This window comes from Odocoileus virginianus, chromosome 6 (genome assembly GCF_023699985.2).
Source record: "Odocoileus virginianus isolate 20LAN1187 ecotype Illinois chromosome 6, Ovbor_1.2, whole genome shotgun sequence".
NCBI lineage: Eukaryota > Metazoa > Chordata > Mammalia > Artiodactyla > Cervidae > Odocoileus > Odocoileus virginianus.
The window spans coordinates 35590300-35603972 of NC_069679.1; the positions used below are offsets into that span (position 1 = coordinate 35590300).

Sequence of the window (13673 nt, forward strand, 5' to 3'; positions counted from 1 at the left end):
ACTTCAGTCGTGTCCGACTCTGTGCGACCCCATCCCTGGGATTCTCCAGGCAAGAACACTCAAATCCAAATCTGAAACCCACATTTTTCTCATGACTGCTTTTACTCAGGTGTCTCCAGGTCCCAGCAGGAACGTCCTCCTGGCGTCCTCTAGTCTCTTCCCACGCAGTGTGTCCTAAACCTGCTCCCTGCTCCTACGGTCGCCCGGTCTCCACTCACTCCCCCCACAGGAATACAGCTTCCACTTTTTTCTTGGCATATGAGTTCATGGAATAAAAAATTCTGAGTGTGTCCAACTTCTGACAAATCCCCTTAAAGAGAAAGAGTGGTCCTTCTTCACTCCTTCTTTCTTCCGGCTAGAATGAAGTTGAAACGGTGGCTCCCCAGCAGCACTGTGGACGGTGTAGATGAGAGCCACAGCCAGGGATGGTGGACAGAACGTCAGGTGAGCCCGGTGATTGTAAGAAAGCTAGATGGATTACCTCCAACTTTTACATAAGAAAAGAAACCAGGGATGCTTAAGTCACCATTAGTTTTGGTTTTCTATGCACAAAGGTAAACTCAAACACCTCCTCAACTGCAATGACTGTATGTGTCAATACAGCTACCATCCTCATAGACACCAGAGAGAATCTCACCACCTTCTTTCTCAACCCCTGTCATCCAACAGGCTCCTGAGATAGAAATTATGTTTTTTACTTCCTAGTACCTCAATCCTCATCCTGTGTTTGAGGAACTCCATCTTAAAGAGTCTTGTGAGAGTCAAAGCCTGCCCCCCACTATGGAAGCTGAAAACGCTAAATACTTGCTCCTCAGCCCTTGCCCCACTCCCTCCTTGCAGCCAGGATTCCGGTACATGGCCCTGGTATGCCTGTTTGAAGCAGGAATTAGAAACGAGGCTGTGACAGTGCCAAATCATTTCAGGTGGCAACGAGTATCTTCAGGAGTGTGGGGGGGGAGATGGAAGGAGCAATAACAGCAGCTTCCCCCCAGGACCAACCCCAGCAGTGCTGGCAGTGGGAAAACTTAGGCGGGGCATGGACAGTGGTCCTAATAAGGACACCTTTATATATGCCTGGACTCATTAACCTGATTTTCCACCCATCTGCTTATGGTAAGTTCACCAAAGACCTTCAATAAATTCCTTTTCTGCATAAGATAGCCAGAGGCAATTTTTGTAATTTGTAACTAAACCCTAAATCACACTAATGCATCAAGTACTACTAATTCTTCCCTTTTGTGCACATGTATTTTTTTCTCTTCGTTTCACTGCTATTCCCTCTAACCAATTACTATAATGTGTGAAGAAGCCTCCTTGAACACAGGCACGTTTTAGCTCATCCTGCACGCTGCTACCAAAGCAGACTCTCACTACTCCACTCCTCATGATATCATGCCCTCCCTGCGCCAATGCCTGGCTTCACTGCATATTCCACACTGCACACTCTTCTAACACGGTCTATGCTATTCTCCCTCAGCCAGGCAGGAAGAACAGTGTCAGACTGTTAAGTATTGGATTATGTGTGGCTTTTCAGAATGTGTGGGGATGGGGTGTGTGAGAGCAGGGATGGGCAGACAGGGAAAACATTACATTGTCATAGCCTCATTTCAATAATGTTAAGATGCCTCTTACAACCATGATAAGATGACACAACTTCTGAACCCCAATAGAACATGGTTTGAATTTGAATACATATTGTTTTGGTTCTCAATAATCACTTGTCACTTCCTCCTCCCACATCAACTAATAATGACTGTACTGCCCCATAATGAATTTGATAACTGCAAATTAATTATTCAAGACAGGTTTACCTAACCCGATCACACAAGTTAATTCACAAAGACTAATGACATTCATGCTGCTCTATACCTAGAACTGTGCTTCATTCATAGATGTCAATTTTAGAATGCCCCAATCCATAGACTCCACAAGTAGAGTGCTGAATTTATCCTGCCTGCTAGGTAAATAGAGATAAAAGAATTCCGACAATTATTAAGACTGCCAGCTAAGTACTGAAACACAACTGTTAAGAGTTTCTTTTTAAGTGCACGTGCCTATTTACTCACATAACACAATGGAAATCACCAGTAAGAGTCATTTGTTCTGTAGCTCAAAGCCAGAAAGGACATATTTTGAGACTCACACGTTGTTATCCCCCTGGCTCCTGGTGTGGTATGTTCGCCGTCCTGCTGTCTTCCCATTCCGTAATTCCACAGCAGGCAGCTCTTTGAAATAACAGCAAAACTGCTCAATGTTACTATTTTAAAAGGAAGGAAAGAAAATTATTTTTTAAATGTCCTAGGGCCTATAAAGAAAGTATTATGAGACCCACATATGGATTTTGAAAATGTGATCTGTCAGTTTCTCATTAAAGTGGTATTCAATGCAATCTCTTACATCATGTTTCTTCATTAAGATTCCTCTTTTGTTCCCAGAAAATAATACAAGTAGATGACTTTGCAGAAATAAAGAAAGACCTTAAAGCAAACTCTCTGTTCCCAAGATCCTCAATCCCCCTTCCCAATCAGAGATTGTCACCATTTCTTTCTTTTCAGGGTGTTTGTTTCCAGGTGTTCAATAATTTCCTCCAGCAGAAGTAAACTATGAGAGCAACCATATTGTTTGAATATACTATACAGAGTAACAAGGAGAATTCAGTAGCAACTAGAATTTCTTCTGCAAGCAAGAAAAGCTGAGAGCCAGCCCCTTTAAGGAGAGAGCACATGTAGCTTCTGGCCCTGGGAAAATAATTTATTCTGGTCTTTATGATACCACATTAGAATCTGAAAGTACTCAACTTTCTAAATAATCTCTTTTAGATAACTTAGGTCAGCCTTGTTGCCTGTTTTATTTTTCACTGCTCATCCTACACGTTGAGGATCCTGATCTAATGACCATACTTAAGACAAAACTAATGACTAAACTGAGCTCTCTGAACAAGGCTCTTTTCAGCCCAGGGGTCTGCGAACTATGGTCCACAGGGCAAATCTGGCCCTGGGCCAGTGAGCTTTTCCATTTTTAAAATGAGTTTTGTATTTTTAAAGAGTTGTTTAAAAGGGAGGGAAGTATTGAAGAGAGGAGGAAAATATGTGAGAGGGCCTGGATGTGGCATGCAAAGATTAAAAATATTTATTTAATCTGGCCTTTTTCAGAAGTTTGCTGGCCTGTGGTCAAGCCTATTTAAGAAGTGACAGGAACTAAATAATAACTGCTAACAGTTATTTACTGCCAGACACTGCTCTAAGCACTTCATGCAAATTATACACTATCTTCCCAGCTACTCCGTGAGGCAGACTATTATCCCCATTTCACTGATGAGAAAACTAAGGCGCAGGGAACTGAGGTAACTTGCCCTGAGTTACCAGGCTAGAGTCAGGGCCAGAGACAGAACCTGAACGTGGACCCTTTGCTCTTAACCATTCCACCAGAAACTAACATTAGATAGCTGAGGTCTGACTGTAACATTACCTGAGTGACTGAAGGATGGCATTCATGAAACACGTATTCCCCAAATTCCGAAGGCCCGTGGCACAAATAGCAGTGGTGCTGCCCTGTAAAACGAGAGGCGGCCTCAGTAACGCCAAGAGAAGGCCAACTGCTTCAGACATTACAGGGCCAAGGACTGTATTTGAAACTCTAGCATCAAACCAGGTTGGAATCAATCCTTTTCAGTCCAATGAATATTTCAAATTCTCTTTCTACTCTCTGTATAAGTGTCTGGATATTTTTAGAAGGCTGTTTCTGATCCTAGGACAGTTCTAAATGGAAACTTAGCAGGAAATCAGCTTTAATAAGTACTATGGAGTACATGATGCAAAAACCAGGAAGGTCCTTAAAAGAAATAAGTTTAAGACGTCATGCCTTTACTATTGTTGCTATTTAGTCACTAAGTCGTGTCTGACTCTTTTGTGAACCCATGGACTGTAGCCCGTCAGGCTCCTCTATCCATGGGATTCTCCAGGCAAGAATATTGGAGTGGGTTGCCACTTCCTTCTTCAGGGAATGTTCCTGACCCAGGAATCAAACCCAAATCTCCTGTATTAGCAGGTGGATTCTTTACCACTGAGCCACCTGGGAAGCCCTAAAACCTTCATAAGACTACTAAAGCTACTACAAAGTGGAAAAAATATAACTAAGGAACAAAACTGACCATAACTTCAGACCCACAGAATTTGAAGTAGGGACCTTTAGCAGAAGGAAGCAAGGATCTCTGGGACCCTATGCAAAAGGGTAACAAGGTACACGAGGAGGCCTTAAGAACAAATGCTCACTAAGGTACTGGAGCATGGTAGTAATCCTGACGGAAGGCAGGCACTGACAGACTCGCCGGGGTATTTAGTCACATCAAGAGTCGTTAGTACCAGGGGCAAACACTTTGTAAAATATTCCAAATACAAGACATACGTTTATAAAATTTCATAAAGGGGTAACATTAATGTTAAGAGTTGTAATCAGTGACTAGACCTCAACCAATCCTTGTATTTGAATAAATTTTAATTACTTACATTTACTTTTAGTAACTTGCTGTTCAGTGATGAGTTTTCCAAAAGTTTTCTTTTCCTATGCCTGTCAGCTGTGAAAGACGAGCTATTAAAACACAAACAGACAGACAGTCAAAAAGACATGCCTACATACACACCACCCAGCAGGACAGAGAGCAAAGGTGGCCATGCTAAGCTTCGAGGGTACAGCCCTGGCTGACTTGAGTAGCCAGGCCCAGGAGGGACCCAGGAGGCCGCTGTGGCCTACCGGTCCTTCAAGTACCGAGGAGTTCCACTTCCCCTGGAAATCCCCACTGCTCCTCCAGCAGGGTGGGACTAGAATCTGCCACCTCCGGGCACTTCCCAGAGAAGCTGGCCAGGTAGATGTGGTCTCTGAGACGGTCCGTCTCCTCCCCAACTCTGTCTACCGATGGTGAATCTCCAAACGAGAGAATACACAAACCACATAAAAAAGGGAAACCCTGGTCTGATATGGTTATTCTGACATTTAACATCAACTCTCAAATACTCTATTTCTTTCTTAATTTTGGTAAAGGTATCCTCTTTTGTTTGTATGTTGTAACAGATGATCACATAGTCTGAGTCTGTGGAATGAAAATACATCAGAGGCACACAGGCATACACCAACTCCTTTGATTCAGCTATGTTACGAAGCATGTTGTAAAACACAAATTCTGAATTAAAATTATGTAAATTTTTCACAATGAAAGACAGATCTTGTTTGAAATTTATCAGAAAGTAATTCCTATCTTCAAAGGGTCACTTTAAAATGATGTATCAGGGAACTAATCCAAAGGAAGTAAAAGCTACTATTATTAAACAACACAGACTTTTAAGTCTACCAACCCTTTTCCATCTTCCAAAATTATCAGGCTAATCCAAAGAAAATATATAATTATTTTTCTTTCCAGAATTTCCACATGAACTGCCTTGAGAGCAGTAGATCTAGTGACAGTCAGCTGCTTCAAATCTAAAAATATTCTTAGGAAAAATGTCTTCAGAACTGTATGTGCCTCTGATGACAAGGTAAGAAGTGATCAACCCCGTATGTAGTATGAAAGAGAAAGTGCCTTGAAAGTGAAAGTAGCTCAGTCATGTCAGACTCTTTGCGACCCCATGGACTATACAGTCTGTGGAATTCTACAGGCCAGAATACTGGAGTGGGTAGCCTTTCCTTTCTCCAGGGGATCTTCCCAACCCAGAGATCACACCCAGGTCTCCCGTGTTGCAGGCGGATTCTTCACCAGCTGAGCCACAAGGGAAGCCCACATATAGTATAATGTCAAGTTATTCCTTCACAGATTCTGCGAGGAAAGAAGCTGAGTCACAAGCACAGTGACAATGCCTAATAGCTAACTTTTATTCAACCTATACAAATAAAGCCTTTAGCTGTCTAAAATACGGTATTAAATTTTACCATTGGTGATTCTCAAAATGGCAGAACCCTTTAGATCCATGCTATTTAACAAGGTTCAGTTCAGTTCAGTCGCTCAGTCATGTCCGACTCTTTGCGACCCCATGAATCGCAGCTCGCCAGGCCTCCCTGTCCATCACCAACTCCTGTAGCCGCTCACTACATGTAGCTAGTAAATTTAAATTAATTCAACTTAAATAGAACATAGAATCCAGTTCCTCGTCATGCTGGCTCATTGTCAAGTGCCCCACAGGCACACATGGCCAGTGGCTACACAGTGTGATTATACAAGGTTCGTGGTGCACAGTGCTGCTCCAGAGATAGGCTGGACGGTTGGCAGTAAAAGTCAAATGCAGTCACGGATCTTCCACTGTAGCTTCCAGCACAGATTAAAGGCTGTGTTTGAGAACATCAAAATAAACTTAGATAATGTTTCTCAACACAGAAGGATTGCAAGGTACGTTTTTCAGTGGCGACAAGGTAGTCTGTGACACCTTTTACCTAATGAAGTGGTCATTGGAAAGAAAATATTTGAAAGCTGCTTATATAAAAGCATGCAGGTTCTTGAAAGTCCTGTTCTCCCTATGACTTAGTTCTGATGAATTTGTCATTAAGATGATAGTCTTTTCTTAAGAGAAAACTCTAGGTGACAGGGAGAAATAATTTGGTAGCTACCTCCTTCTATAACAAAGAATCAGGTTACTAAGATCTTTACAATGATGTCATCACACCAGAGAGTGATGTTACAAAAACTACTGCAAGAATCTCCTACGTCACAGTTAATTGTGACAATTTCAGACCAAACTCAATAGTCTAGATCTGTGTGTCTACAGCTGTGTCTCTAATCCTAGACAGGGCTCCTGCTGCTCTGTTCAAATTAAGAGAAGGGGGGAAGCACTTTGAAAAAGTGAGGTGCCCCAACAGGACAAGCCAAAACGTACTTAAATCCAAAGTGTTCTAATTAGTTTAGATTTTAAGGAAATCATTTCCTCCCTTTTCAGCTTACAATCTATATTTAGTCAGAAACATGCAGAGAGACTTTGGTTAACCAAAGCTAGACAGTGTTTAACTTAGAGAACTCAGGTCATTCTCTATCACCACACAATTTAAAAATACCCTGCTGGCTTTATGTGTAAGTTTGCTAAAGGACTCCCACTTCTGGCATGTTTTCACAATGCCATTTATACATCAACTGTCAAAATGAATTAGATGGCACCTGATGATCGGGAGATTTACACAGATTGCACCTGAGTCAGCAATCATTCCAGGACCATGCTTCCATCCACTGCAGCACCAGACACTGCCACTGGGGCTTCTGTTTACTGCTTGAATTTTGGGTCCAGTGAATTGTATCTGACTAACCTATTTGGCTTCAGCAAAAAAAAAAAAAAAAAACTATTCACAGTAGTTTAATTTCTTTCTGATGACAAAGCATTTCACAGCTTCCTATACTTTCAAGTGATAAATACTAGACCTCACAAAAAAGAAAAAGAAGAAACTAGGATCTTCTGCTATCATATAGATGCAAAGTAAACAATAATATAGTTAAACCTATTTTCCCTTAAAATTTATACATAAATTTCAGAGCTTCTAAGAAGACCTCATTAATACATTTGATAAGGGTTTTCTAGTATTTCAGATAACCCTATAATGATTTTGGATCATTTTCTGCCCTTCCCTTGCACTAGCAAAACTCCCCTTGCATATAAACTGAGGAACTTACAGGATGGTGGGTAGTAACTAAAAAACAGGCTCTGGAGCCCTTGGATACAGTTATGACAGATACTAAATGAAATAAATGCTGAGTTATGATCACTGACAATTTTCATATACCAAACTCCAAAGTTTATTTTGCTCACATTTCAATCACACTAAAAACATTGAATGTGATGAGGTTATGGAACTCATCAACAAAAATCCCACTCAGAAATTCTGAAAGACCCCTCAACCCCATTCCATCCCTTCTTTCCCAAGGTCTATTACTTACTTTTCCAAGTTCTGTAAGTGTTCTCTGACTTTCTGTACCAGTCCCAGCTTGGTGTCATTAACCACAAAATCATCACAGCGATAACTGCAAGGAAAATATTAATCAGTGTGTGTAAAGAGCTTGAGGAAACCACAGTAATGAAATCACTAAAACCATGCTGCCAAGATGGTCACGTGGCTCGGCAAGCAGTTACAGTCAGCGGTGAGTTCAAAGAGGACTTAGAATCCACACTGGAATGTTTTTAAAGAGCCTTTTTAAAAAGCCACGTAGGCAATGAACACTAGTTTCTTTTCACATTTTTATTCAAAAGCTCTTCAATTCCTCTTCGAAAATGAAATAGGCTGCGACATGTGTTATATTCCTTTTAGTGGTGCATAATACATGGAAAACGAAATACAAAGCACCAATTCTATTCATGTAGCATGAAGCCTAAAGCTTTAATGTGATCCCTCCCAACTCAAATTAATGGGAAGAAGAGATGTAAGAAAAAAGCAGGAAAAAGATAATTAACATGTAGGGATATTTGAATAAAAAACTAAAAGCTATACATTTTACACACCAGCCAAGCTCCTCTGTCCATGAAATTTTTCAACCAAGAATACTGGAGTGTGTTGCCATTCCCTTCTCCAGGAGATCTTCCTGACCCAGAGATAGGACCTGGGTCTCCTACCCAGGCAATCTGCCTAAAGAACTGCAGGCAGATTCTTTACCGTTTGAGCCACCAGGAAAGCTCCTTTTACACATAATTTAATTTAAATAAACTAAACTGAGAAGAATACATCTTTTCATTCTGCAATGTTAGAAAACAAAAGTATAGAACAGTGACTACATCTTGCAGGAAACAAACGCTTTGAGGAAAGATGTTTAAGGTATTCTTTAGAACTGATATTGTGTGTGTGTTAGCAAGTCAATAAGCAAATAATATAAGGAATCAGACATAATAAACTCTAACTTGTACATCAGCATTCAATTTTTTTCCCTGGAATATGGCCAATTTTAACTGAAACAACTTACAAGCTAGTACCAAAATATTCTTTTGAACTGCAGCTTTGTACAAAACCACTTATTAAAACTACCAAAGAATAATGACAATAACAATGCCACTCTTCTGAGCAAAATTCTGAATGCCTAGCAATTAGTATGGAGAAGGCAATGGCGACCCACTCCAGGACTCTTGCCTAGAGAATCCCATGGACGGAGAAGCCTGGTGGGCTGCAGTCCATGGGGTCGCTAGGAGTCCGACACGACTGAGCGACTTCACTTTCCCTTTTCACTTTCATGCATTGGAGAAGGAAATGGCAGCCCACTCCAGTGTTGTTGCCTGGAGAATCCCAGGGACAGCAAAGCATGGTGGGCTGCCGTCTGTGGGGTCACACAGAGTAGGACGCGACTGAAGCAACTTGGCAGCAATTAGTAAAAATTAGGTCAAATCTAGCACAATCCAAAAACTATTTCTTACATACCTGAAACCAGGCTATTCAAAAATTGTAAAGAGGATGGGAGAAAGTAATTTGTTTAAAAAAAGATCACACACAAAAACATGGCTTGTGTCTCTTAGCCACAATTTACACATGTAATTATTTAACAAGTCCCTCCCCCAAAATCTGACTATCTAATGCTGTCAATCAAGAGTCTCTAATATTCTCCAAGCTCCCATGGTTAATCCTTAACATTTCTACTAACAGCAAAAGCTACCATTCACATCCCAGACTGTTTCTCTATGATCAAAGCCATCAGCAATGGGAGGAAAATAATTCTTTATTGGTTTTATAACAAATACATAAAGCAATTAAATTTGTGGAAAGTTTCAGTTCCTTGCTTCTTCTCAGCATAAATGTTAAGAGGGTAAGGTCTACTCTAAAAATCTGGGATTAGGGCACTTGGTTCCTCTGTGAATCCCAGGCATGCACTAGAGCATGAAATTGTATTGTTACCCTAATTCCTGCTTATATTTTCATTTTAGATTGGCATAAACATATACATGCACTTTGACTAAAAGAATTATCCAGTGTTCGAAACAAAAACAACTCCAAACGCTACTGTTCATCTGGGGAATGAAGTCTAAGAGCAAATTTAGATGGCCTTTCACATATTTCCATGCTGCTAGTCTACCTAATTGAAAAGTGAACCTCTTAACTTTCACACACACAGAAAAAAAATGTTGCTTTGTTTAAAGAAACAAATGGCTTTACATTATATGAAATAACTGGTTTTTTTCACATTAAAGTAATTCTTTTTGGTGTGACATGAAATCAGCCTTTAGCATTTGTTAAAGGAACATTTTCATACATCGAAATACAGTTTATTTATGACCTTGCTCCATTCTGAACTAATCTGCCTTAACTGGGTCTATTTACTTCATCTCTTTGAGTGTTCATCATTAAAGTGAGTAAGTTGCTCTAGGCTCCAGAGCTGTTCTAATGTGGCATAGCTATTTTTCTGTTACTTTTCTATGCATTAATGAAGCACTGTAAAGTACTTATTTCAATATTTTATGCAGAAAGCAGCAGTTACAGTGATACCTACATAAATAAATACCTACATACATAATTGGTAGTTAAATTGAAATATTTATTTTAATTATAATACAATCAAATTATTTTTCTGGCTCAAAAACTAAGAATGAAAAAAAAATTTTAACTTCCAAATTAAGGCGCGCTAATGAGGTAGAATCGAGTGTAATTTTACTAAGAATGGCAATTATGATTTAACACAGCAGAGCCAAATTAATAAGCTGCATATAAAAAAGTTTTAAGATAATAGACAATGTTGAGTCATTTTCAGCAAATGCATAGTGATTTAACAAGAAGCTGCCTCTCTACAGTCAAAATATAATCAATGAACTCTGTCATAATGAAATCAGAAAGAAATGTGTAACAAAATGATTTCTCACTGACTTTGGGATTTGAGCTTATAATTCTGGCAAGCTACAAAACAGCCTGAATTCTTGCTCAAGAAAGAAAACCATTTTTAGATGGAGAGATGAAACATTAATTTATTATTTCAGTTAAGGGAATTATGTTTTAAAATTTGAGAGAAAGATCACAAAAGATATTTTACAAAAAGTGAAAGATCTTCAGTTGATTCACCAAGAACTGATTCAACATTTGAAAACTACAAATACTTTTATTTTTAGCTTTAGATAAGCTTTACAAGAGACAGTGGCCAATGAATACTTAGGGTATGTTTTGTCTCAAATGACTTCCAAATTGAAATGTCCTTGTCTACTTGCAACCTTAAAAGCAATCAAACTCGTGCTGCAAGTATTTTTTAATCTTTTACATTTGTCACTTTCAGCTAGATAGCAAAAAGCTACTTTCTATCAACACAAACAAGAACCAGTTATGTGGGATCAAAACCCCAGATTTACTGGAATTAATTCCCTTATTTGATCCACTTCACATTAACATACTGAAAATATTTGTGCTCTGAAGTGGACTGAATTATGGGTGCAGTTATTAAAATGATGCAGTTACTAAAATTGTTCAGTATACATGTATAAATGCTCTGACTCATCACCAGTGGAACTGTTATAAGAGACAGAAGATAATTTAATGACTACATGCTCTTTGCCAACTTTCACTGCTTGAGTCATGGCAGATTTTACAAAGGTTTACTGTTCTGTTAACTCTAATTCAAGATTTTCTTGAATCAAAAGGACACCTGCCAATATTCAACATAACAGAAAACATCACCCCACGACTTACATTTTACCTACAGCACAGTGCACATGAAGGAGCTAAATGTAAAGATCCAAGGAGAGAGAATGCTTGTTTGTGACACAGCTGGACAGGTATGAGAATTTATGTTAAAATTTAAACTATTCATACCATAAATTAATAATGGTTTTACATGTTTCAACATGAACAAATATGCAAGAGATTTTAAATGCAATAGCATTATGTAAGTTGGCTCTAATAGCTATAAGAAAAATTGAAGAATGCTTTGTTGACATGAATAAATTTAGAGCTGATTTTCAGTCTATATAATGGCCCTTTGAATTTGATATTGATAATACTGAGTTGTTAACAAAAGTGAGTGGATTTACCTAACTTACATACAGTTTTTAAACTGATAGGCTTTTGCGTCAGAGTCAATTATTCTAAAAAAAAGATGTCAGTCCTGTCAATACAGATGTCAAGTATTAAAGAAAATGGGGGGGTTTGAGGGTACTTTATTGGAAAAAATTTTAATAGTGTTTGGAATCTACATTTTCAATGGCAACTCTTATGACTAAATACAGATCAAGCATTTCTGATGAAAAGTTAGCATCTGAATGGAAATGCGCTATATGTGTAAAATATCACACTGGATTCTGAAGGTTTCATATTTCAAAAAAAGACACAAACTATCTCTAATAATTCTACATGGATTACCATGTTGACATGGTAATACTGGTTTGGCCAAAAATTTCATTTCAGGTTTTTCTGTAAGATCTTAGAGGGTCAATATATGCAAGGCCTTATGACAAAACCTGGACAAACTTTCTGGCCACCCAATATTTTGGATAACCAGGTTAAATAAAATATACAATTTAAATGAATTAACCTGTTTGTCTTTCCTTTTTTATTGTGGATACTAAAAAATTTTGTATTACATACATGATGAATTATTTCCCTTGGACAGGACTGCTGGCCTAGAAAAATATCTAAGATACTGGCTGCTCTACTATTCTATGATACTACCATTGTCATAAAGAGGTAAGAAGTATAACTTCAATGGACTAGAAGAAATCGATCTGATTTTGGCTGAATTTGGTCTCATTGTCTTAAAAAATTTTAGGTTTTCACAATTGTCCTTATTTCCAAGAGTAGATTTTAGAAATTCTTACAGTCACTAAGAAGGACATTTATTTCTAGGCTTCTAACTTGCATCCTGTCTGAATTCATCACACTATACAAGCATTATCTGATGATGATCATGAAAGGAAAGCACCTGCTTCCACAGGTCGAAACTTCCAGGGGCGCCTGGCATGTGGTACAGGGTCAATAAATGTCGGCTTCCTTCCATTGTGTAACCAGGACTGCCTTGTAACACACCCTTCTCTAGCTGCCCCCATCCCCTCTGTTTTGATTTCTTCTTCCTCCCTGGCCCAGAGGTCAAAAGAAAATAAGTAACAAAAGTAGGAAATAAATAAAAATTTAAATGCTGTCTGGTGCCTTAGCCTTGAGATGAGACACTGCTTTAAAACTGGAAACTCTCTCATTAATACTGGTATTAAAAAGTCCCAAGACAAACAGAAGAATTTAAAGTAAACAAGTTCTAAGAATCTCTTCCTGGTCTGCAATTATGTTGAAGACACTAGGTCAGAATTATGCTTGCCTCTAACACCTGAAAAAAATGAGCCACCATTCTTGGGTTTTCCCTCCAAGGAGATTATACCAGAATGAGAAGTACAAAGGAGCACACAACTTCACAACTTGCAGGCTGTGTTCCAGAGCTTCTAGACTGGGGCATCAGAAACTTGAAGGCATGTCCCATTTTGAATAAATATTGTTATAAAATACGGCTAAATGAGAAAAAATGAATGGAAAAAAAACACGGCTAAATGTCTTAAGGTAAAAATACACCTGGGTCCCAGAATATAACTGAAATAATGTAAAAAGTTGTTCTCTTTTTCTTCTTTCTACTGAGAAACTGGAGCTGAGGTGCAGGTTTTGGCTTCTCTTCATTCATATAAATAGGACTTCATGTGTCTAACAAACAAAAGTCAGGAACTATCTATATTACACAGCCAACTTTTAGGCTATTGAATCAATACTGAAGCAAA

General features: G+C 38.8%; 1 protein-coding gene across 4 annotated transcripts in view; it reads right to left on the bottom strand.

The window, feature by feature from the left end:
* The window catches only part of USP3 (ubiquitin specific peptidase 3), a 157370-nt gene that overhangs the window by 45786 nt on the left and 97911 nt on the right, over nt 1-13673 (bottom strand). For all 4 annotated transcript variants that reach the window (XM_070469158.1, XM_020901533.2, XM_070469157.1 and 1 more), the window contains 4 exons: nt 7904-7987; nt 4506-4587; nt 3469-3551; nt 2144-2257 (listed from right to left, as the gene is read on the bottom strand). In XM_070469158.1, coding sequence (XP_070325259.1) covers nt 2144-2257; nt 3469-3551; nt 4506-4587; nt 7904-7987 — 363 coding nt within the window. The remainder of the gene's footprint in view (nt 1-2143; nt 2258-3468; nt 3552-4505; nt 4588-7903; nt 7988-13673) is intronic.